The 24,507-nt window shown below is 34.5% G+C and overlaps 5 protein-coding genes across 6 annotated transcripts; 3 read left to right on the top strand and 2 right to left on the bottom strand.

The window, feature by feature from the left end:
- Nucleotides 1–677: 677 nt before the first annotated feature.
- LOC108822118 (putative auxin response factor 21) lies at nucleotides 678–3,688 on the top strand. The gene is made up of 14 exons (XM_056994163.1): nucleotides 678–720; nucleotides 804–892; nucleotides 1,016–1,111; nucleotides 1,220–1,276; nucleotides 1,365–1,508; nucleotides 1,576–1,660; nucleotides 1,739–1,829; nucleotides 1,905–2,069; nucleotides 2,155–2,268; nucleotides 2,371–2,416; nucleotides 2,504–2,597; nucleotides 2,708–3,018; nucleotides 3,289–3,473; nucleotides 3,550–3,688. The coding sequence occupies exons 1-14, from the start codon at nucleotides 678–680 to the stop codon at nucleotides 3,686–3,688; spliced, it is 1,659 nt and encodes a 552-aa protein (XP_056850143.1).
- A 3,146-nt stretch (nucleotides 3,689–6,834) lies between these two features.
- On the bottom strand, nucleotides 6,835–8,229 carry LOC108824138 (zinc finger A20 and AN1 domain-containing stress-associated protein 7). The gene is made up of 2 exons (XM_056995474.1): nucleotides 8,007–8,229; nucleotides 6,835–7,518 (listed from the first exon to the last, which is right to left on the bottom strand). Exon 2 carries the CDS (start codon nucleotides 7,471–7,473, stop codon nucleotides 6,943–6,945), a length of 531 nt encoding a protein of 176 aa, XP_056851454.1. The 5' UTR covers nucleotides 7,474–7,518; nucleotides 8,007–8,229; the 3' UTR covers nucleotides 6,835–6,942.
- A 1,237-nt stretch (nucleotides 8,230–9,466) lies between these two features.
- On the bottom strand, nucleotides 9,467–13,453 carry LOC108823613 (probable WRKY transcription factor 19). The gene is made up of 4 exons (XM_018596859.2): nucleotides 12,434–13,453; nucleotides 10,927–11,995; nucleotides 10,549–10,845; nucleotides 9,467–10,471 (listed from the first exon to the last, which is right to left on the bottom strand). The coding sequence occupies exons 1-4, from the start codon at nucleotides 13,264–13,266 to the stop codon at nucleotides 9,743–9,745; spliced, it is 2,928 nt and encodes a 975-aa protein (XP_018452361.2). The 5' UTR covers nucleotides 13,267–13,453; the 3' UTR covers nucleotides 9,467–9,742.
- A 2,985-nt stretch (nucleotides 13,454–16,438) lies between these two features.
- Nucleotides 16,439–20,880, top strand: LOC108827872 (disease resistance-like protein DSC1). Of its 2 annotated transcripts, none has more exons than XM_018601373.2 (5): nucleotides 16,439–17,009; nucleotides 17,301–18,435; nucleotides 18,523–18,834; nucleotides 18,909–19,964; nucleotides 20,028–20,880. In XM_018601373.2, the coding sequence occupies exons 1-5, from the start codon at nucleotides 16,528–16,530 to the stop codon at nucleotides 20,718–20,720; spliced, it is 3,678 nt and encodes a 1,225-aa protein (XP_018456875.1). In that variant the 5' UTR covers nucleotides 16,439–16,527; the 3' UTR covers nucleotides 20,721–20,880. The 2 variants fall into 2 exon arrangements, with proteins under 2 accessions (XP_018456875.1, XP_018456874.1); XM_018601372.2 differs by having other exon boundaries at nucleotides 16,440–17,009; nucleotides 17,301–18,441.
- A 1,040-nt stretch (nucleotides 20,881–21,920) lies between these two features.
- On the top strand, nucleotides 21,921–24,307 carry LOC108824040 (uncharacterized). Its single transcript, XM_018597371.2, has 4 exons — nucleotides 21,921–22,271; nucleotides 22,712–22,948; nucleotides 23,504–23,721; nucleotides 23,811–24,307. The coding sequence occupies exons 1-4, from the start codon at nucleotides 21,942–21,944 to the stop codon at nucleotides 23,995–23,997; spliced, it is 972 nt and encodes a 323-aa protein (XP_018452873.1). The 5' UTR covers nucleotides 21,921–21,941; the 3' UTR covers nucleotides 23,998–24,307.
- Nucleotides 24,308–24,507: the final 200 nt, after the last annotated feature.

Here is a 24,507-nt window from a genome sequence, read left to right as displayed (position 1 = left end):
ATGCAAAACGTTTGGATAGGAGAATATCAAAGAATAATATTTGAAGGAGATTAAGAAATATTGGTTAATTCGTTGAATGGCCAATTACAAGCTATATCAAAACATAATATGCTAGCTGATTTCTCTCGTTGGCATGACATGTTACCTCTTTCAAAATTTCAATTTGTGTAGCGATCTGGCGATCAAGCGGCTTATCTGCCGGCTCGAAGAGGACCTTGCACTTCAACCTTGTATTCGGATACTACGTTATCAGTATAATAAAATTATATTTTAACAAAAAAAATCTGTCAACACTTTATATAATTACATGGTTAACTAAAATTTGTTTTATGGGCCTCTTACCTCGTGGGCCCGTGGCGGTGTACCCGTTGTCCCTCTCTCTAAGCTGGCCCTGAATGGTGCATGTATTCTACTGCACTATTATTAGATATCTAGAAACATAATTTATTGATATTAAATAACTTCCGATATTTCTAAAGATACATATTTGACTCGATTTTTTTTGGCAACTAGTAAAAGTTATTAGTCAAAACTCATATCCGTAAATAAATTTATGAAGGATTTGAATATTTTCACCTATAAATACTTCATACATATAAGATTTACAAGTTTAGAAAAATAGACTATTTGAAACCAAAATAAATAAAGATCAAAGTTAGTGTTTGGAAAAATTATCGATGGCTGGTGATAAAATCATGCATGCGCAACCTGAAGTTTTAGGTATATGTGAGAAATTCTTGGATACGAGTTTTTTTCGATTGATGAAAAACATATATCCCCAATAATTGTTTCTTTGTTTCTAGCTATTGATGAAACCAATAACTACTTGAACAATCAATTATGGAAGTTGTGTGCTGGACCTCTGTTTAATACTCCAGAAATTGGAGAGAAAGTATATTACTTTCCTCAAGGGCATATAGAGCAGGCAATATTTTTATCTTCTTTTAGACTTTTATATTATTTCACTTATGTTTTAATTGGTAAGACTTACTCAACAATTTGATGGTATTACCAGCTAGTTGTTTCTATGAACGACGAACTTTGTCAGCTAAAACCAGTTTTTGATATTTCTTCAAAAATTTGTTGTAATGTTTTTAGTATCGACCTTAAGGTATGTCTCTTTGACTATATATGTTTCTTATTCATAAAATACACATGATTTAAAATGAATTAGACCGTAACTGGTATTGTTTTGGGTATATTTTATGTATGCTCCTAGGTAGAGACCAATACAAATGAAATTTATGCAGAAGTTTCTTTGTTGCCTGATACATCTGTGAGTAGCAAAATAAAATTTTATTTATTTTAACATTAGCTCTTCTTACAATCTATTTTAAATAATTTAATTAATTTTATGTTCTCAGGATGTTGAGATCCCTATTCCTAAAAACAAAAACAACATACAAAACATTAACTATTTCACCAAGGTGTTAAGTGCTTCTGATACCCGCAAAAATGGCGGTTTTGTTTTGTATAAAAGACATGCCACTGAATGTCTTCCCCTATTGGTAATTAACCTGCACTTACGTTAACTCAATTGTAAATCTTATAACAATTTGTATTTTATGTTTTTAGGATATGTCTCAGCTAACCCCAAGTCAAGAGATAATTGCTAAAGATATTCATGGTCATGAATGGAGTTTTAAACACTCTTTCAAAGGTGACCATTCTATATTTCATTTTAAAATTTGTGAGTATTTATTACTGATCTATATTTTGTTTACAAACAATCAACTAGGTACACCAAAAAGACATATGTTCTCATCTGGTTGGAATGAGTTTGCAAAAGGAAAAAAATTGGTTGCTGGAGACTCTTTTGTATTCCTTCGGTATATATATTTATTTTGCCATTTTAGATATCTTCTGTTCCTTGAATTTTGTATTTTAACTATTTGTTATCCTAGAGGAGAGAATGGGGAATCGCGAGTTGGTATCAGTAAAGCAGCTCATCAGCAACGCAACATACCAACATCTTTAATTTCAAAAGAGAGTATGCACCATGGTGTAGTTGCTACTGCACTGAATGCTATTGAAAACAAATGTATATTCGTTGTGTTCTATAAGCCAAGGTAATAATATTTTTTTACTCTAATTAAACATTTGTAAATAGTTTATTGAAAATATAATATTATATATTTGATGTGATGATATCAGGTCGAGCCAATTCCTTGTCAACTTCGATAAATTTGTAGGTAGAGTGAATAATAAGTTTAGTATAGGCTCCAAATTTTCGATGAGGTTCGAAGGAAAAGATCTAAATGAAATAAGGTAAATCTTAAACATTTATTTTACTATATTTTTTTCAGAATATCATTACTTACACAAATGATTTTACTACAACAGATACAATGGAACAGTAGTAGGAGTGAGAGCTTTCTCCACTCATTGGAAGGATTCAGAATGGCGAAGTCTAGAAGTAAGAATAGTATTCCACTTACATATATTATTTTTGAATATATTTAAAGAAGACTAATATATAATATCCAATAATTTTATTTTATAGGTGCAATGGGATGGAGCTGCAACAATTCCAAGACCTGATAAGGTATCTCCATGGGAGATTGAGTTGTTAACACATTCATCACCCATTTTTAAGTCAGATGATCTAAAACATAAACGTCGAATCGAAGTAAATGAGTTTGGTAAGTAAACACTGCTCAATAAGTTAAACTTCTTTGTGAATTAGTTATCATCATATTGATGTGCACAGGTTTAACAATGTGGTATCCTACTTTGTCCCAAGGCCAAGAAGTTGGAAATTCGAGCATACAATCTTCCATGAGATACTCATTCCCTACCATGTCCAAACCAAACTACAATGAGCAAATGGTTCAAGCAATGGAAGAAATGTCAACTACAACCGTAACTCCTAGCTGCAGACTTTTTGGAGTTGATCTAACAGTTCCCGCTACAATAAAGGATCCAATAAAACCTATTGACTCGTATAAAAAAATTAAGATTTCTAAAATCTTTGAAGAAGAAAAGGTTAACCATGTCCAAGCTAGAAGTCTTACTAAGGTATGAAAAGATCACCATCTTTATTCAAGTGTTAAACTATTACGATGTACAACTAAACCATTAGAAAACGTAGGTTTTAGTAAAAGGTTCTGTTTTGTATTAGGTAAATTATATATATATATATATATATATATATATATATATGTGTGTGTGTGTGTGTATTCTTGCATCCATAGTTTTATTGTAATATTATATTTTCATTAAAATTTCAGAAGTTTTAATAGAATGAAATGACTATAAAGTTCATATGCTCTTATGGTTATTGACCAGGTTCATATGGAAGGTGTCATAGAAAGGTCTGTAGATTTAACTATATTTGATGGATACAATCAGTTGATCGATGAACTAGAAACACTATTTGATATCAAAGGCGAGTTGCATATGCACGATCAATGGAAAATGTTTTTCATATATGATGATGGAGATATGATGATTCTTGGAGACGATCCCTGGCCGTAAGTTTTGCTTTCTTTTTTGTTTTTCCTTAGTAGATTGCAAACTAATTTATTGAGTATTTTTATTTCTATGTAGCAAATTTTGCAATATGGCGAAAGAAATATTCATATGTTCAAAAGAGGATGTCAAGATAAGAACAGCAGATAGCAGATTCTCCGAAGGTGATCCAACATTAACAACATCAATCTTACCACCAGATGTCAACAGCAATTAGAGAGAGTTTTGGTTTTAAAAATTAAATGTTGCTTGTTTTTATCATATATTAAATTAAAGGGTTTGAAATTTGTGTAACTTAAAAATATATTATGGAGTTTTTTGGTTTTGATGATTGGTGTCTTGTCTAGCGGTTCAAGTTTTAAATGAAACAAATATCATTTTTTATTTTAAATCTTTTGTTCACTTTGTTCAAAAAATTCTATTGTTGACTTGTTTAGTATTGTGTGTGTATGTCTTTTGGTATTACATATATTATGGAATGTTTTGGCATTTGACAGTGGCATGTAATCACTCTTCTCAAGAACTCTCTGCCAGAGGTAACATGAATGATTAACTTGGTGGATATGACTTATATAAGGAAAATCAGAAATGCTACTCCAAAAACTACTTTCACAGCTTCAGAGACTTGGAGTCATCTTCAGGTTCAGCTTCCTGTTTTTCAGTGGAATCAGTCAGTGTTTTTCGAAGGATCAATCCCAAGCATGGATAGGCTAAGGGATTGTTCAATGTTTCCTCAGATTTTCTTCTTTGCGCAAGCCACCAAGAGAACAGACAACACATCTTTTTGGTTGCTCATATTCCTTTGAGATTTGCTTTTTCTTCTAGTCCAAACTTCATTAGTGCTGTTATCCAAGCCGGTAAGGTCCATCTACATTTCCAGATTGTCTTTCAGGGAGATAAGAACAGATTGAGCAGGAGTGCAGTCTTTGTAATGAACACCACCAAGCAATAAGTTGTTCCCTTGCGTGTATTCACGCTCTATAGAAGAAAAAAAGGAAATGAGTTAGCAGTTAGGTGATTAAACTAAACACCTATCACAGGCAATGGCAATCTACTCAGAATAGCACATAGTTCACTATATCCACAACTTAGCATTATACCAAACAGTAAAGCAAGTTAATCCAGTTGAGGCAACGAGTTAACTTTAGGAGTCAAAATTTGCACAATGAAATAATAGTGAAGAAAACAAAGCTTTTATGGGGTTTCAGTCTGCAGAGCCAATAACAAGTAATCAAAAATATGTGGAAACGAAATAAGATAATATGAAAAACAAACTTAAAACAAGAGAATTTTATTCTGAGTTTGCGTATGAATGTTCTAGAGATTGATTTGAACATGATATTCGTTTGGAAGCGAGATTATAACAAAAATCTACTAACACAGGCAGTAAAACCTATCTAAGTTTACTAGAGTAACCACCTACGTCAAAAGAATCTATGTGAGTCACAACTCATTTAGCAAAAGACGAAAATAAATCCTAAGGTTTCTAATTGCAGAGACTAAGTTTCTTCCCCCTTTCTTCTTTCTCTCGGCCTTTTTATATATACACTTCCAAAGTCTCTTGTGCTGCAATTTTCCTGTAGATCCATATCTTCCATTTTCTCCCATCTTCTTTGTTTGTCGAGATTTGAGTTTATCTCTTTCGGAAATCTTTCATTATCCTGTTTTCTTTCTTATGCCTCCCCAAACAAAGTAATCCATTGATATACCTTGATTTTAATGAATTTTAACATGTCATATGTATGGTTTTAGAGTATATATTTTGAGTGTTTGGATTCATTTTAAGGTCTTTGCAGGTTCATGTATACTTTGGAGAAGTTTCGAGATTCTGGAGTAATTTGAGATGCATAACTGTGCAGTATGTCATAAGTTTGCACCAGATGGAGGTCTTCCCACCAATGGATGAAGCTCATAATTTTACACAAGGTATAGAACCGAGTTATGTTTTTGTTCTCTTCTGACAATTTTCCCAATACGTTTATTGAAAATATAATATTATTTATTTGATGTGATGATATCAGGTCGAGCCAATTCCTAACTTCGATAAATTTGTAGATAGAGTGAATAATAAGTTTAATCTAGGTTCCAAATTTTTGATGAGGCTCGAAGGAAAAGATCTAAATGAAATAAGGTAAATCTTAAATACTTATTTTACTTTATTTTTTCAAAATATGTTTACTTACACAAATGATTTTACTACAACATATACAATGGAACAATAGTAGGAGAGAGATTTTTTCACTTATTAGAAGGATTTAGAATGGCGAAGTCTAGAAGTAAGAATAGTATTCCACTTACATATATTATTTTTGAATATATTTTTAAAAAGGTAATATATAATATCCAATAACTTTGTTTTATAGGTGCAATGAGATCGAGTTGTTAACACATTCATCACCCATTTTCAAGTCAAATGATCTAAAACATAAACGTTAAATCGAAGTAAATGAGTTTGGTAAGTAAACACTGCTCAATAAATTAAAAACTTCTTTGTGAATTAGTTATGATCATATTTATGTGCATAGGTTTAACAATGTGGTATCCTACCTTGTCCCAAGGCCAAGAAGTTGGAAATCGAGCATACAATCTTCCATGAGATACTCATTCCCTATTATGTCCAAACCAAACTACAATGAGCAAATGGTTCAAGAATATCAGTTCCCTAATCTGGTTAAATTTCAAGAGATCTCTAAATCCTAGGCCTTCACTTCTTTTTGATTGAGAAAGCTTTTCTCAAAATACCCATGACATTTTACGTTGTCCATTATTCATTCCCTGCTAAAATGAGGATAGAGGGCCATCTAATTGGGAGCATAAATCATAAGGCAGTAGAAAAAGATTCTACAGTACACCGGCACAACAGTACCTACCTTTGGATAAAAACCTTGTTTGTCACCCATTAACTTTCTTCTGGACATTTTCATTCACGTAGATGAACATGTTTTTTTCCGGCCAAACTGTTCAGACAGGTCCAAATATTTTCCACCACCACCGATATTGGATTATACCAACTCTCCCGTATGATGGTAAACCTTCTCTCCAAATGTAATAATGTGTTCAGTTGACAACTAAATGAAGAACTAATCACAGAAATTTATTTCCATTTTCCAAGTGGTAGGTCACAGGCTGTGACTCACAGCTGTTATCTGATGACTCACACCGACACAATACATCAAACTGATCGAGACCCCAATTTTATCTTGTAACATGGTATTCGACAAACGAAGGCACTAATCTCTTGACTCATCCCTATCGAGCTGCGAATCTAAACATAACCAAGAAGCAAACATAGTCAAATCTTGAGCAGGCAAAGGGAGACTCCAATTTCAATAGACTTAAAAGCACTAAAAAAGGATTCATGAGAAAACCAATAGCAGCAATTTTTCATTTTGATTCATAGAAACCCAACATCGAACATGACCACATCACAGCAACATTCTCGGAATTAACTGAAAGATAAGACACATCACATCAAATCCTCTGGACTTTATCCGCCTTGACCACAGGATTCGCCTTTGCGATTGCACCGCGTCCAACCTCTTTGAAATCGAAGCTACACTCATGCTTCTCCGGGTACCTATGGCTCCCGCAAAACGTGCTCCCGCATTTGCACTTAAACCCCATGACTCCAACCTTCTTGTTACAGCTGAAACACCTGTTCGGCCGTGCAGGCTTCGACGGCTCTCCCTCCTCCTGTCCCGTAGCTACAGGAGGAACAGAAGTCGGATCAGCGATCACAACGGTTTCCACCGAGACTGGTTCGGTCTCCAGAGGCTGTTTTGGCTCTTCTGGTGCGGTGATGAGACTGCAAGATGGAAGCTTTAGTGATTTCTCCACCGCAGCTTTTGCCACTGCCGTTTGATCTTCCTCGGCACGTAGGCTTCGGTAACATTTGGAACAAAGGTTCATGTTGGAGGGTGACCCGAAGAATCCGCATCCGTTATCGCAGAGCTTTGGCTCTGTTGGTGGGAAGCTTGTGCTGTTGTTTTGCTCAGAGCTCATTGTTGTTGTTGTTGTTGTTGTCTTTTAAAATTCTGCCTTCTTCACCTTTTCATTAAACAAAAGAACAAAAACAAAATTTAACTTCTGACAACAACAGAAGAATGTTTTTTTAAAAAGGTCACCAAGGAATATCATTTTGTCTCGATTCGATTCTACCAAGCTCAAGATTTAAACATTTTGAATCAATTCGATTAAACCCATATTCGATATAATCAAATTGACTCGATTCGATTCAAGCCCAACTTCCATATAATCAGATTGATTCAATTCGATTCAACCCAGCTCCGATTCAATTCGATTAACACAACTTCTATAATCAAATTGATTCAACCTAGCTTCCAATAAGATCTATTTCTATAACAAAAACACGAAAGTTTCATGCTTTAAATTGATGCATCAAAAATAATTGAATTAAATGGATATATAAATCGTTAGGAAATGACCCAAACAATAAAAAACATTTCTACGGATGACCTAAGACAGATCTGTCGAAGAACAAACAAAGCAGATCTAATAAGAGAAAGTTTCAATACCAGAAATGGTCAGATCGAAATGAGAATTTTCCTGCGATCTTCGAAGCTTGAAGATGAAATTTAAACAAAAAGAAGTTGTTTTCTGATCTTCCCGAGAAGAAGATGAGAGACGTGAGATTCTTCCTTTGGAGTCTAGAGAGATTTGTTAGAACAAATCCCTTAATTTAGGTTACACGAAAGAAAAGATAACCAAACACGCAACTGGTTTAATTAGAATATAATGTTTCGTTTATATAATTTGGGTACCAGACACGGTTATGTCGGTCTTGGGTTTCATTTTTTGACGTCAGTTTTGGCGTGCTTTTGAATCGTTATTAACCGTTAGATCTGTACGACCGACTTTAGTCGAACGGTTAGCCTGGGTCAGGACACAAACGTAATTTTTTTTACAACAATAAAACGTAATCTATACTCTATCGGTTCAGTGAACCAGAACCAAACCCGAGACATAGAATTGACATAAAACATAACTGAAGTAGAATATCTAACACCTCGTGCCAACTTATCCGTCACTAAATTAAATGTTTTCAGAATATGTCAAATTTTGAAAGAAGAAAAGAAAGTCTTACTGCTTTGGAACTTCTTCATATGTGTAGTGAACACTAGCCAATTTTCAGGTGCTGACACTATTTTCACCAGTTAAAAATAGTCTGTTGCGGAAATTACGTCTGAAAAATTACAGATCTTCATGCACTCCATAGCCAAAGTCAATGCTTCACATTTAGCATGTAGAACAGATTCACTTCTTCAGAGATTCATAGCTTCCATCATCTTTTCATTCGATCCATTTTTCGGTAAAACCAACGGACACAAACATAACTACTAATACATTTTGAGGTTACGAAACTAATTATCTCTTTTCCCATTTCCCCGCAGTTAATATTTTAAAATTTTATAGAAATTTTCCCAAACAACATCTGTTTAATAAATTAACTAATAACTTTGACAATTAATATATATATATAAACACGATTTTGAGAGATTATATAGTTTTTCAAATTTTTATTTAAGCAATATAGAATATACTCTACAATAAAATTGGGTAAAGAAAAAGCACTACACATAACATTTATGTAATATTTTTGAATTTTAATTTAGTTTAGTGTATAATACGCATTACTATAAATTTTGAAAATAAAAAAGCACGACACATAAATTTCAAATTGAAATAGAATTTTTTTCGATAATCCAATATTTCTTTTTTTAAATTGTCGATCTATTTTTCTACGTTAACTATCAGGTATCCTAGTCTAGATTTTAATTAGGTTTCAGTTTGTTTTTTTTTTTCATTCTTCAGGATTTCAATTTATAAAAGTTAGTCGCCTTATTAGAACCATATCAAATTTGATTTGGTTTATATAGTATCGGTAGGGCTGGGATTTAAACCTAAAATCCAAAGAACCAAACTAGAGTCAATACGAAAAAGTAATACCAAATTCAAACCGAAAAAGTAATACCAAATTCAACAAACAAGTCCACAGCAGCATCAATTTCGAACTACATCATTAAATTGTATTAGAAGCTAAGAACACAAGTAAAATAACAAACATTTACCAGATATCCACATAATGAATATCAGACTCTCTACATTCAGATATAGAAATAGAATCAGACGTAGGCGGATTCAGCCCTTAGTTCTGCTCATATATATATATATATATATATATATATATATATTTCACATGTTTACATACAGCAGCAACAATCTTTGTTGTGTCAAGTAAAGAAAAAAGAAACTAAGAGATCTGAACTTTCTTGAGCCATCCAAATCTATTCCACAGTTTCGAAAACTTCTCTGTATCAATCTGGCGAAATTCAACCTTGAATCTTAGGCTCCACGTGTTGTCAGGCAATCTTTCGAGGCTCTTGCATCCCACAATTCTTACCTCTTCAAGAGCAGTCAAATATGAAATGGAGGCTGGTAGCTCTCTAATGGCCGTTCTGCTTAAATCCAGAGACTTCAAGCATTTCATTTTTCTAGACAAGTCTGGAAAACGCTCAAGGCTTGTGCAGCCTGACAGATTCAGTGTTTCAAGATGCTTTAACTTGCATATGCTCGTTGGAAGATTCACGAGACTTCTGCTGTTTTCCAGGTCAAGTTTTTCAAGAAGTACCAAGTTCTTGATGGATGATGATGGTATTTCTTGTATCATAGTCCCACCCAAGTACAGTTCTTTCACATTTGGTGATAACTCCGGGAAAGTCTCTAGTTTTGAGCAGCCAGAAAGATTCAAAACCTCAAGAGACTCTAACTCAACCGTAGATGGTAGGCTCTCAAGATTCGAGCAGTCCTTCAGATTTAGAGAAACAAGCTTTTTAAGATAACAGATAGAGTGGCTGATGCTCACCAAACTGTTGCAACCTTCAAGATCAAGAAGCTCAAGATTTGGCGCAGTTGAAAGTCTTGGGATGTTTGTTAACTGGTCGGAGTAGCTAAGTCTCATCTTTTTAAGCTTTTCCAGACTCTGTAGAACAGATAAACAAACATCAGCAACAACAACTATTTGACTGACTTGGTGGTAAAGAAATCTTGAATATTTACCTTTTTGCCTTTCCAAAGTTTCTTCACACAACTATTTGGCAAGTTAAGCTCTACCAAGTTCTTTGGATCAAAACATTGCGGCAAAGAGCTCATAGGATAGTGTTCCCAGTGCAGAAGCCTTAGCTTGCTCGGCAAGTATTCAAGACCTTGAGGTAAGGACACTCCATGGTTCTCTATCACTTCGGAAAAATAAAGCTTTAACAGTCTAAGGTTACACATTTTCTCGAATACATAGGGACTTGCATCGAATTTCAACTGCGACATGTCCAGGAAAATCCCCTCAACAGCTGATGTGCCCTGAAAACCAAGAGAAACGAAGTCAGAACAAACATAAGTGACAGAACATTGTAAAGAAAAAAGTTTGTACTGATGACTTACAGTGTTCTCTGTGAATACTTCCCTAATATCTCCAGCATCCAACAACCTGCTGCGGTCTCCTGGCCTGTCAACTGATTCTTGGCGAACCATTTCTCGACATGTTGCCTGGAGGAACCAGAGCATGTCCACCATATTGTGTGATATGGTTAACAGTGATTTGTCAACAAGGTTTTTAAATCCAATATGTGCAGAGAAACCACACCCATCAAGCAACATTGCAACATGGTCTTTATCCGCTCTTTTAAAGAAACATGCAATGTCTAAAAATATACTCTTTTCATTGTCATCAAGCCCACAACAGCTTGTTTCGAATATACCTGGAATGTAAATGGCAGAAGATTTCTGAATTTCTTGTGATAAACTTTTCCATTCTCTTCTAGATCTGCTTAAGAACTGAAGAACCTGAGGATTTCCATTTGAGAATTTGACCAACTCTAGTGACAATGTCTTGTAAACCTCGTGTGACAAAGTAGTTTGCAATGTATCACGAATGAGAAGTTGTAGAGACTTAGAAACATCTAATGGCTTGACCTCATAGACATGACCAACTTTGCATAGTACAAAAACGTGTCTGTTCCTAGACGTTATGATTACTCTGCTTCTTGGACCAAAATAGCTAAGCATCTCTGAAAAGGTCTCAACATCCCTGAAATCATTCACATTGTCCAGAACTACGAGGGCCCTTTTACGCTGAAGCCTGCTCCTCAAGAAGCTTGTTTTAATGTTTGAAGTACGTACGACATCAGGTTCTACCTCTAAAAGTTTTGACCAAAATTCCTCCCTTGCAGCATAGTACCCTTTTAACTCGACTTCTTTATGAAAGTCCTTAAGGAAGACACAAGTCTCATATCGGACAGAGATTCTATGGAAGATCTCTTCAGCAATGGCTGTTTTTCCTATTCCAACAGTACCCCATATGCCTACGATGCGAACATCTGGAGACTCTATGCGTAGCAGTGACAGGATCTCCTTTATCTGCATATCCATCCCAATCGTATTCTTCTTATTGTTGTAACGCAGCACCTTCAAAGCATCTCTGACAATCTCATCTATAAGTTCAGACTCAGACCTGTGATATATGAAGTATAGAGTATACGACTTAGTAATCTTCAAGAAATAGACAAGGATGAAATATCAAAGTTATACAAACTGAATGATTATCTATCTATGTTGCACCAAGACGGATACGGGACAGAAAAGAAGGGAACGGAGGGAACGGCAAAACATGTTAAGCTAGATGGATTTCCAACCTAAAACCAATTGGTTATAAGAGTAGTCGTCCATCTATCTTATATATTAAAGATCCCTTCCAACTACCGATGTGGAATAGCATGTGTCTAATATACGGATACAGATACGACATAATATATATTTAAAAATGTATAAAATAACAAAGTTATACAACCTGAATGATTATAGACCAGTGAAAAGCCATTAGATGGTGCCAAGTCTAGAACTAAATGCTTTCATGAGGAAAGCTTTAACACAACTAACAGGAATCACGTACTTATCTGTCAGTATGTAGCCATGCATCTGAGTTATTTCCTCCAAAGCAGCCTGCCACCTTTTCGCCTCGTCTTGGTGAAAAAGTCTCTCATAATTATTGCTGTTACTGATCACATCAGATGGTGATAATCCATAAAAAATAGGATAAACCACCACTCGAGGCGGCTCTTTCCCTTGTTGTTCAACAATGTTTAAGAGGTTGGAAGGGAGGTATGTGCTGGTTAAGAATATGATCAAAACCTTACATTCTGGAACTGCTGCGTTCACTTCATCATCCATGTCTTCACGGACAGAAACCCCTCTCCGGTACAAGGCTGCACGAAGATGGGCAACGAAATTGTCGTTGCTTATGCAACCACCTCTTCTGTATCTCAAAACAACATCATATTCTGATGCAACAGGTGTGCTTAACACAGCTTCTTGCAGATACTTGCACGAGTTGTTTAGAGGCCAAGAGGCAGAGTTATTATGATTCCTTGTGAGTCGCCTGACGACCTTATTGAAATCAACATTGCTTATGTCACCTTTCCTGTATATAGTTACGACTTGGTAATCTCTCGAGGCTGGTCCAAAGGCTGCTGAAATGAATTCTAATTCCAAAACAGAGTTGTCAACCCCCGTGAGTCGGTGGACTACGACGCTTCTTAAATCCTTCATTGGGGTGAGTATGACCTTGGGCGAGGCAACCACCGGCTCTCGTCGTTGAGGAGGTTTCTTCTGAATCTTGTGGGAGTCTTTGTTGACACTGAGAGGCGAAGGACGATGACCACGGATCTTAAGCTGCCGTCTCTGCTTCATGTCGGTGTCTTGGCTAATGCCTCGTAACAGTTTCATTATACGGACGGACTTCTTTTCTTAAATCTTTGAGGCAGCTCTGCCCTCTTCTGATCTCTGTGTGTTTGCCGATAATTCTTTTCTTTTTGGGGGTATTGTTGCTTGAAGAATAATATTTACCCCCAGAAATGGTTTTCTCACCGAACGATTTTGAGATTGACTCAGATGTCAAATTTGACATTTCTGCCAAGAACATCTTCTTATTTCTACCACTATTAAAACAAGAACATGCTCCCAACTATTTCAATATAATTATTAAAATCTTTTATTAATTATTTTAAAAATTATTATACAAACAAAAATACAAATATAATTAAAAATATAAATATAAAACTAAACTGTTTTTTTTTAAAACAAAAAAAAATATATCAGTATTTTTAAAGACTGGTCATCTATCTTATTAAAGTAGAAGTACTTTAAACTTTTGTTTGGTAATAGAGATAAGAGTCTTTAAAAAAATTAAATTTTGTTTGGTAACAAAAATAATAATGAATTTTGTTTTTTCCTTATTTAAATGATAGATTTAAGTATCTAATGTTTTTTCTTAATTTAAATAATAGATTTCTTTAATAGAATGAATCTTAACCAAAATAAATTTCCTTATAAATTTTTTGTTAACATTAAATATTTTTAATATTTATTAATAAAAATAATAAAATAAAAATCACACATCAAAATCAATTTATATATCATATAAATAAAATATAAAATAGTTTATTTATAAATTGTTAGTATAACACTTTAATAATATAAGTCCAGTTAGTTATAAATATTAAATTTTTATATGATACATTGTGATATAATAGACGATTAAAATCACATAATATAATTATTTAAAGTAATAAATAAAATTTTTGTTTTAAAATGTTATTTTAACAATTATGTAATACATATTAATTTACACACACACACACATATATATATATATATATTATCATTAGAACAAAGAAAAAAATTGAAGTGAAAGCAAATATTTATACGGCCACGGGTCAAACTATAGAAATAAAAAACAATGGCGTAAAATTTTTTTTAACAAATTTATTTTAGTTTCAAATATGTTTATATATTTTATTTATTTCTAAATTATTTTATTTTTATTAATAATGCTAAGATTTTGGAATTGGAAAAAGTTATGACCCATCTCTATATTATTTTAATTAGGAATTTAAAATTTATATCAAAATATTTTTTTTAGCTTTTACTTTTTATTATAACTACAAATGTTAGTTTTCAATCTAAATTTATGTTTAAATATTACAAATATATCATTTATAAATAAAAAACTAAAAACATAATCTATTATTGGAGAAAACCAAAACAAAATCTTATAGCCACTCGACTATCGACTATCGAGTGTGATTATCAGAGTAACTGGACTTAATTAATAACTACACATCGTAATGAATAGCTTATCTATAGAAGAAAGGGATAAACCTATTTACGACCTACTGGTCCTAGAAACAAAAAGAACTACCGTGGTAACCTTCGCACTGAGCTATAAGATGCTCACTTTGATCAAAAAAAAAAAAAAGCTATAAGATGCTCACTAAAAGGGTTGTATTGAATCAAGAAGTTTAGAAAATTTTAGGGTGTTTTAATTTTAATGGGATTTAGGTGAGTTTTGAAGATTTTTGAGTGATTTTGGTGAAATTTTAAAAATACAAATGAAAATCTTTACCTGATTTGATAAAATATCTTGTGTAGATTTAAAGTTGTTTAGGTGATCTGAAACATAAAATATTAGTTTTGGTCAGTATATATTTCTTCTTTAAGGGGTTATCTACCTAATCACTATAAATATGCATAAAAAACAAACTTGGCCATTGACATACAATATACTGTACTATGCTTGTCATGAAAGCAACATGTTCCAATCAATCTGCTTCAAAATTGTTGTCTTGATGTTTAAGTTAATTAGATTTGGCTTATACAGACACACTACTTAGCTTAGTGTATTTTCATCAAAAAAATTTCACATGTGTGTTCCCATTTTAGTTTGAATAATTTATTTGTTTTTTTCTTTGGGTTACTTAAGATTGCAAATAAAAATAATTCTAATAAATTAGTGATTTTTTATTTTATTAAAATATTTACTATATTATTTTGTATTTCGAATAGAAAATATAATATGTACTTTTGTATGAGTATTTTTTTTTTGTAAACATTGTATGAGTATGAGTATCTTTTTAACACGAAATATATGTTATTGTATACAAATATGCTTTAGACCACCAAATTTAAACGGACGGCACTGTCAGTAATCTCAATTCCACATTATTACTTTTACTTAGTTATTGGATTAAGAAGTTGATGCCTTTTCAAATCTCTTTTATTGTATCTATCATTTATAAATTCTATAAAAAATCTACTAGAGTAGTTATTTCACATTTGGATAAGTTCTCTCAAATTCTAATTTATTGAAAAATATGAATTTTGTCAATAAATCTACCAAATAAAGTTATGTGGGATTTGAATAATGTTTTATAGTGAAAAACCAATGAATCCAAATATCACCTCATGTGATGGTCTTTGAAACCTCAAAAGAAAAATATTTACTTCGCAATTTTAGAATTAAAATCAAAATGTTTGAAACAAAAAAATTGTATTCGCAAATCAATTTTTGAATTTTTATATATATTAAAACTATAAAAACACCAAACTATAGTAATTAAAATATTATTTAAAATTTAAAAGAATTTTCAAAAACTCTGAAATTCTTTCAGAAAACATAAGACTTGTAAGATTTATTTTTGTTGAAGTCATTGGCAATAAAAGGGGATAAACGCCCTAGTTGTGAGATCCACGTACCACATTCAATAGTAGGGTCCACCGTGGGGTCGAGACTTTTATGTTTTATAAACATGTATACATATATATGTATATAACGGTTCAGATTGGATATCATTTTTAAAAATATTAGTATTTGTGATTTGCTTCGTCTTTGATGGATATTAAATTTTAGTATTTGCTTCGATTCGTTAAGTTACGGATATTCAGATTTTTCGGATCGAATTGAACGGATCGAGTCAAAATTTACGGATATTTTGACCACCCCTAGATCCACATACCACATTCAATAGTAGGGTCCACTGTGGGGTCGTGGCTTTCCTGTAAGCCAATAACTGACGAAGCAGCTGGAGGTATTATTTCTACCACAAACAGTTGAAGATTTGATTTTTCTTCTCATCAAATCAGACAGACCAAACCTTCTTTTAGCTCTGCGTTGACTCATTTTAGCTTTTATTGTGTAATCTATAACAGATGGAGAAACAAGAAAAATTGCATCGAATCGTCTCTCCAATGGAGTCTCTTCCTGCTTCCTCTGCAGAGCTCGACGTGTTTCTCAGTTTCAGAGGCTTTGACACACGCAACAACTTCACCGGCCATCTCCAAAAGGCCCTCCGCCTTAGAGGAATAGACTCCTTCATCGACGACAAACTCCGCCGAGGAGACAACCTCACTGAGCTTTTCGACAGAATCGAGCAGTCAAAGATTGCAATCATAGTCTTCTCCAAGAACTACACCAATTCCCGGTGGTGCCTCCAAGAGCTTGTGAAGATCCTCGAATGCAGAGATAGAAACCAGCAGGTGGTGATACCAATCTTCTACAAAGTCGACAAGTCCGAGTTGAAGAATGTTCCAAAGAAGAGTTTTACTGAAGTTACCAGGGAAGAGATCTTATCATGGGAAGCTGCACTGACCACATCATTCAACATCTCCGGCTACGTTGTCAATGAATTCAGGTGTGCTCTATATCTGCATTAATTAGAATCAGTGAAACATTAGCTTTGATCCTCCAAATATTATGCAAGTTAATATACATAGACATAGACCTGTAAATTATGATTTTACTTTAGTCACTCGTAAATAATATTTCCAACTTTGTATTATACTTTTGGTAATGCTCTGACTAAAGTCATTACTCATTAGTAAATAACTAAATATTTATTACCCTCAAAATCTCAGATACTGCAATGACACTGATCTCCTTTCTGATAGTTGTTTCACTTTGTTCATCTCTGCTTGTTTGATAGTACGTCTGAAGCCAAACTTGTGGATGAGATTGCTGTTGACACATTCAAGAAACTGAATGATTTGGCTCCCATTGGTAACGAAGGTCTCGTGGGAGTAGACTCACGTCTGGGGACTCTAGAAAAGCTTTTATGTAGCGATGACTTGGACTCTGTTCATGTCATTGGCATCATTGGAATGGGTGGGATTGGTAAAACCACTCTTGCTGATTGCTTGTACGGACGCATGAGAGGTCAATTCGACGGTAGCTGTTTTCTTACAAACATCCGTGAAAACTCAAGTAGAAGCGGGTTAGAATCTTTGCTTCAGAAACTCTTCTCTACATTACTGAATGACAGAGATCTTGAGATCGGAGCTCCTGGGAATGCACATGAGAGGTTTGAGCGCAGGCTTAAGAGCAAGAGGCTGCTTATCGTGTTTGATGATGTGAATGATGAGAAGCAGATTAAGTATCTTATGGGGCACTCCAAATGGTATCAAGGAGGAAGCAGAATCATCATAACTACTAGAGATAGTAAACTAGTCGAGGCGGTCAAGGGTCGAAAATATGTGCTCCCTAGATTGAATGATAGAGAAGCCTTGAAGCTCTTTTGCTTGAATGCATTTAATGACTCTTGCACTCTCAATGAGTTTCAAAAGTTGACAAATATGGTTCTTGATTATGCTAAGGGCCACCCGTTGGCACTTAAGGTGTTAGGGTCTGATCTTTGTGAGAGGGATAACAAGTACTGGGAAGCTAAACTGGAGAGGCTGACGAGTAAATCACATGGAGATATCTATGAAGTTCTGGAAACAAGCTACGAGGAGCTTAGCATTGAGCAGAAGAATGTTTTTCTGGATATTGCATGTTTCTTCAGATCAGAGAAGGTGGACTATGTGAAAAGCCTCCTCAGCAGTCATGGTGTGGATGTGTCTAGCGTGATAGAGGATCTACTTGACAAATGTTTGATTACTCTCTCTGATAATCGCATCGAGATGCATGACATGTTGCAGACTATGGGCAAGGAGATTAGCTTAAAAGCAGAAACCATAGGAATAAGAGACACTAGGTGGCAATCACAATATGTCACGCAGTGTCAGTCTCATATCAGACTATGGGATAGTGACTATATTTGTTACCTGCTGACCAAAGGCTTGGTAATGGTAATAACAACTTTTGTATTATACTTCAGTCTCTTGTTTTTGAAACTAACTGTTGTTTATCTACCACATGTAACTAACTAGGGAACTGAAATGATAAGAGGAATTTTCCTGGACACATCAAAACAAGGAGCAATGCGTCTAAGAGCCAAAGCTTTCAAAGGGATGTGCAGTCTCAAATACCTGAAAATTTATGATTCTCGTTGTTCCCGTGGATGTGAAGTGGATTGTAAACTGCTCCTACGTAAGGGGCTGGATTTCCTTCCTGATGAGCTTACATATCTACACTGGTATGGATGCCCTCTACAGAGTCTCCTTCTGAACTTTGAACCGAAGAACCTTGTAGACCTTAAGCTGCCATACAGTTACTTAGAAGACATTTGGGACAAAGACAAGGTATTTTTTTTTTATCAGACATAAGCTTAACTCTTGAATACATTTTTTTTAAAAAAACAAGAACTTTGTCACAGGATGCTGGAATGCTCAAATGGGTGGACCTCAGTCACTCGGTGAATTTACGCCGATGTCTAGGATTGGCTAATGCTCAAAATCTTGAGAGATTGAATCTAGAAGGATGTAAGAGTTTGAAAAAGTTGCCATCATCCATGAAATGTTTGGAGAAGCTAATTTATCTAAATCTCAAGGAGTGCACAAGTCTCAAGAAACTTCCAAAAGGACTCAAATCTCAATCCCTGGAAACTCTTATTCTCAGTGGCTGCTCCAAATTCAGGAAATTTCCAATGATCTCAGAAAATGTTGAAGTTCTACTTTTAGATGGCACAGCAATAAAGAGTCTTCCTGAATCCATTGAAAGCTTGAGAAAACTTGCTTTGCTGAATTTGAAGAACTGCAAAAATTTGAAGCATCTTTCTTCTGATCTTTATAAGCTAAAATGTCTACAAGAGCTAACACTCTCAGGATGCTCACAGCTAGAAGTTTTTCCGGAAATCAAGGAAGACATGGAATCTTTGGAGATTTTACTTCTGGATGATACAGCCATCACTGAGTTGCCAAACATGATGCATCTAAGAAATATCAAGACATTTTCTTTCTGTGGAACGAACAGTCAAGTTTCTGTTAGTATGTTCTTCTTGCCACCTCCACTGGGCTGCTCCTACTTAGCAGATCTTTACCTCTCAAGATGCGGTCTTGAAAAAATCCCAGATATTGCTGGTGGCCTATCCTTGTTGCAGTCTTTATGCTTAAGCGGAAACAACATGGAGAATCTGCCAGAGAGCTTTAACCAGCTTCACAATCTGAAATGGTTCGATCTTAAGTATTGCAAAAGGCTCAAGTCTCTACCAACTCTTCCACAAAACCTGCAATACCTGGATGCACATGAGTGTGAGTCACTTGAAACTCTGGTGAATCCATTGACTCCTTTGACGGTAGGAGAGAGGATACATTCTATGTTCATCTTTACCAACTGTCACAAGCTGGACCAAGATGCACAAGAGAGTCTTGTGGGTCATGCTCGAATCAAAAGTCAGTTGATGTCTAATGCATCTGTGAAACGTTATTATCGGGTAATCGTCTCCTTTTTCTCCTATATTGATTAGAACAGAGTCTTAGTGTTTTTACTTTTGCAGGGATTTATACCAGAGCCTCTGGTTGGAATCTGTTACCCGGCGAATGACATACCAAGATGGTTCTGCCATCAAAGACTTGGACATTCACTAGAAATCCCACTGCCTCCGCATTGGTGTGACACTAACTTTGTTGGACTTGCCTTATCTGTAGTTGTCTCATTCAAAGACTATGAAGACCATGCGAAGCGTTTCTCTGTAAAATGTTCTGGCAAATTCGAGAACCAAGACGGTTCCTTCACAAGATTTGACTCCACTCTGGCCGGGTGGAACGAACCGTGTGGAGGATCGCTTAGCCATGAACCGAGAAAGCTTACTTCTGACCATGTTTTCATGGGATACAACAGTTGCTTCCGCGTCAAGAAACTCCATGGAGAGAGTAGCAGTTGCTGTTATACAAAGGCTTCATTCGAGTTCTATGCGACGGATGATGAAACGAAGAAGAAGCTCGACACTTGTGAGGTGGTCAAATGTGGGATGAGTTTAGTGTATGTTCCTGATGATGATAATTGTACGTTGTTGAAGAAGACGAACCTGGTTCAGTTGAGTTTGAAGACCGGACCAAGCTGTTCCAACTGTCTAGATGATGTCATTGTAATGGATGACGTCAGACTCAAGCGAGGACGATGCCAGGTTGGTGGTGGTGATGAACAAGCAGATTGTAAGAGAACGAAGGAGGAGAAGATTTTGGTGTGATAAAAATTTATAATTCAGATATCTATCATTAATGTTTATTTATTTAATGTAAGCAAGTAACCATATATGATGTCATGTATTTCTAATTTTGTACGTTGACTATTAATTTCAAATGTTGTCAAAAAAAGAAAACTATTAATTTCAAATCAGCAAGTTTTTTATTAATTGCAAGAAGATGAAAAAACGAATAGCTTTTAAAATATCAGAGTATTTTTAGTTGATGTAAATACAAAAACACAAATACTTTTATAAAGAGGTTTCAATGAGTATTTAAAAAATAAGGAAAAGTCATAATCTTTTATAGACAAAATGACAGATATAGCACAAGACATATTTAAAAAATAAGGAAACTTTTTTTTCAAAATAAAAATTTTTATTCTAAAGATAATTTATAACGAAAAAATATAAATAAAAAGTCAATATAACAAAACTCTTATTCTGTAATTGCATTTCCTAAATAATAACTCATAAACATTAATCACTAAATTCAAACCTAAATACAAAATAAGTTTTTAAAAAATAATTAACAATATTTTGGAAAAAAATCTTCTACTCTAATTTGAGAATAAAAGGATATTTAATAATATGTGAGACCATTTTTTCATTTTTTTTATAAATCGAATTCATTTAAAATAAAATTAAAACTTATTAAAATATTTTAAACCTTAATATATTGTATTTGAAATATTCGTAGACATGTTATGTGGACTAGGAAATTCTAAATCGCGGGTCCACACGGAAACGGGATGTCGGCCAGAGTGGACTATGCGCTGGTGGCAAGGATATATGGATGGATGGTCTCAAAAAAGTGATGAAACTCGCGCCAAACTAACAAAAGGAGAAACGTCTCCCATTTTTTGCAACATTATTTTGATAGCCCCAATCTGTTGAGTCTTTTAAAAATAAAATTACATTAACATTAACGTATTAGTTCAAAAATAATTACATAAATATACTTTAAAATCACCATCACCATCACCAGAATAACGTGCTCAACTGTTCATCGTCATCACAAATTTAAACCGGTACTCATTTTGGCATTTCTTGATAACATCAACCTCAAAAGCAATTTTGATTTGCTGGACATTTTATTGTTTTTATTCAAGAGGTCGGTTAGATATTTTATTTATATTTTTGTTTGAAAATGGAATAAAATAACTAAAAAGAAAGTAACAACTAAGGAAGCGACGGAATAGATCAATAAATATAAATTAAAAAAAAATGGAACAACGTCAAGCAAAGGATACAACAACAAGCAAGCTAAAAGGGAGGAAGAAGATGACTTATCGCGTGGAAGACGATGCAGTTCCTGAACTGTATCTGAGAGTTGAAGATGATGGAGTTGAGAAATCAGGTCACTATATTAAACTTGGTGAAGAATCAGAGACAGAAGCAGAGCAGGGAGAGGAACAAGATTCGTCACCTTCTTCTTCTTCTTGTGGAGGGAAAAGATCTATTTGGTTTTGGATCAAGCTTGCTCTTCTCCTCGCCTTTCTATCTGCTTTGGCTCTCGCTGCTTACAAATGGCTCGTTCCTTTAATCATGGACGAGGTTCGTTTCTTCCTTATCTTAACATACCTCCATCCGGGATTAGGTCTATGTCTTTAATAGACCCGGGTTTAACCCCTTCCTCACTGCATGTTTTTTTTTTTTTGAAGATCAACTCACTGCATGTTGCTCTTGTGTTGTTTAATTCTTTATCAATTGGGCTTGATTATGGTTTTATTGCTAAAGTACTGGACACAAGTCTCTATGATGCAACTGTTCTTATAATTTTGAAAGTAGGTTCCTTTGTAAGATGCTTTCATGTGACTTGGAACTCTGTATAGCTGAAACCGGATCAGATTCTTATACAGCGAAAGTTAAGCAGAACATAAGTAGATAGTGTTCTGTGGTTGCCTGTTTCGTCTTATATAAGGGATTCAATAAGTACATCTTTAGCTTTGTTATTAATCATGCCATTATCATTTTTTCAACCATGTTGTTGGCAGGAGCTTATCCCTATCATAAAATGGGAGTTGAGGACATTTACACACCCTGTGTTAGGTCTTCTTGTATTCATAACCGTGGCACTGCTCCCTGTAATATTTTTTCCGTCACTGCCGTCAATGTGGGTGGCTGGGATTACATTTGGTTTTGGATATGGCCTTCTCCTCACTTACCCAGCTATAGCTATCGGTGTATCTCTTCCTTACTTCATCAGTTATCTCTTCTGCCACAAAATCCAAGTATGTATCTCATTTTATGTCCTCAATAACAACTATATAATCGAGATTCAGCGAAAACAAAAAAAAGCACAAATTAATTTCGAAAACACGTATCTCCTTTATTATTTTCTTACAGTCTCTTACACACTTGCTTGATCTGAATTACACAATGATATCACACAAGATTCCATAAAAATTGCTTCCTAGTTTACCCACCTAGCATGACTTAATACATGTTTTCATGTCCCTCAAATAGCTCAGCTATGACATTTCAAAACCCTATTTTGAGAATTACAAGTAAAAAGAGCTCAATCCTGGTTAAAAGAAAAATATATATCAGACCATCTTTCTGTTATCCAAAATATTATTTCCTTAATTCTAGCAATACTAAATCTTCCCATTTGTGATTTAAGATTTTTTTGTTAGCTTGTCACACATGTTTTCAAGACTTTTTTTTTCATTCTTCCAAAGTGTGTGTATGGCATACATTAACCATAATTCTGTCACTGCACCAACTTATCAAGCTCCTATTTCTTGAGCTCATCTTGTTACTGAAACTAAAACTATGTTTTGCAGGGTTGGTTAGAAAGATATCCGGATCAAGCTGCCATGCTGAGAGCTGCTGGTGGAGGCACTTGGTGTCACCAGTTTCGAGCAGTAACGTTAATCCGGATTTCACCATTCCCTTACGTTGTTTATAACTACTGCGCTGTTGCGACTGGTGTGAAGTACGGTCCTTACATGGCTGGTTCTCTCTTGGGAATGGTGCCAGAGAACCTTGTAGCTATTTATACGTGAGTTTGTAACAATGTATTTGCATTTTTGCTGGTGGTTACGGATTTAGTATAGTGTTCTGATAGTTTGTTTTGGTATGTGTTTTCAGAGGGACTCTTATAAGGAAATTGGTAGATGCATCCACTGAGGAACAAAAGGGAATGTCGGTTCTTCAGATTGTTCTTAACATTTTTGGGTTTGTAGCTACTGTGTTGACAACGGTTCTGATCATGAAGTATGCGAAAAGACAGCTTGAAGCTATGAGGAAGGAAGAGGAAGCTTTGTTGTTGCAGTAGTGACTACAACAACCTTGGAAGCTTCTGTGTCTGCTTCTTCTTCCCAATGTACAGCTTCGGTCCAAGTTGTGAAAAAACTTTGGTTTTGGTCTTTGGTTCTTTCACTTCTTTTTGTCTAATAGAGAGAGATATATAGTGGTGCCTAATTAACACAGGATATTTAAAGTTCTAACATGATCTAATGTTATATATGTTTTGTGTTACTTTTTCTTCTCTTTTGTATAGATTGGAGAAAATTGCTTATTTGAACCATTGATTATTTATTTGTAAAAACAATGTTCAATAAGTTTAACAACATTATGCATTTTCATTCATAGGTGACAACTTTTGAGATATTTTCTTGAAAAGTTTTAATACTTAAGAATCATATCTTTTTTGAACAGAGTAGTCTTACACTTGCTTCAGATAACCCTATCAATCACACTTGATGCTTCTGACCACGTCTTGAAATCCACACAGCTCTGTTCTTTAGATATCGGCCATTTATAATTTTGAAAGAGATTCTCATTT

The sequence above is a fragment of the Raphanus sativus genome, chromosome 9 (assembly GCF_000801105.2).
Source record: "Raphanus sativus cultivar WK10039 chromosome 9, ASM80110v3, whole genome shotgun sequence".
NCBI lineage: Eukaryota > Viridiplantae > Streptophyta > Magnoliopsida > Brassicales > Brassicaceae > Raphanus > Raphanus sativus.
Note: the sequence above shows the minus strand (reverse complement) of the source record. Positions and strands in the feature narration are given on the sequence as shown.

Bases quoted from the DNA above. Each gene is read 5' to 3' on its own strand.
- LOC108822118 (XM_056994163.1), top strand. From the start codon at position 678: ATGGCTGGTGATAAAATCATGCATGCGCAACCTGAAGTTTTAG. The intron at 893-1,015 runs GTATATTACTTT...TGGTATTACCAG, and splicing joins CTCCAGAAATTGGAGAGAAA to CTAGTTGTTTCTATGAACGA. The intron at 2,417-2,503 runs GTAAGAATAGTA...TTTATTTTATAG, and splicing joins CAGAATGGCGAAGTCTAGAA to GTGCAATGGGATGGAGCTGC.
- LOC108824138 (XM_056995474.1), bottom strand. From the start codon at position 7,473: ATGAGCTCTGAGCAAAACAACAGCACAAGCTTCCCACCAACAGAGCCA.
- LOC108824040 (XM_018597371.2), top strand. From the start codon at position 21,942: ATGGAACAACGTCAAGCAAAGGATACAACAACAAGCAAGCTAAAAGGG. The intron at 22,272-22,711 runs GTTCGTTTCTTC...TGTTGTTGGCAG, and splicing joins TTCCTTTAATCATGGACGAG to GAGCTTATCCCTATCATAAA. The intron at 22,949-23,503 runs GTATGTATCTCA...TATGTTTTGCAG, and splicing joins TCTTCTGCCACAAAATCCAA to GGTTGGTTAGAAAGATATCC.
- LOC108823613 (XM_018596859.2), bottom strand. From the start codon at position 13,266: ATGAAACTGTTACGAGGCATTAGCCAAGACACCGACATGAAGCAGAGA. The intron at 11,996-12,433 runs GTACGTGATTCC...CATATATCACAG, and splicing joins GGCTACATACTGACAGATAA to GTCTGAGTCTGAACTTATAG. The intron at 10,846-10,926 runs GTAAGTCATCAG...CTTGGTTTTCAG, and splicing joins AAGTATTCACAGAGAACACT to GGCACATCAGCTGTTGAGGG.
- LOC108827872 (XM_018601372.2), top strand. From the start codon at position 16,528: ATGGAGAAACAAGAAAAATTGCATCGAATCGTCTCTCCAATGGAGTCT. The intron at 17,010-17,300 runs GTGTGCTCTATA...CTTGTTTGATAG, and splicing joins TACGTTGTCAATGAATTCAG to TACGTCTGAAGCCAAACTTG. The intron at 18,442-18,522 runs GTAATAACAACT...GTAACTAACTAG, and splicing joins TGACCAAAGGCTTGGTAATG to GGAACTGAAATGATAAGAGG.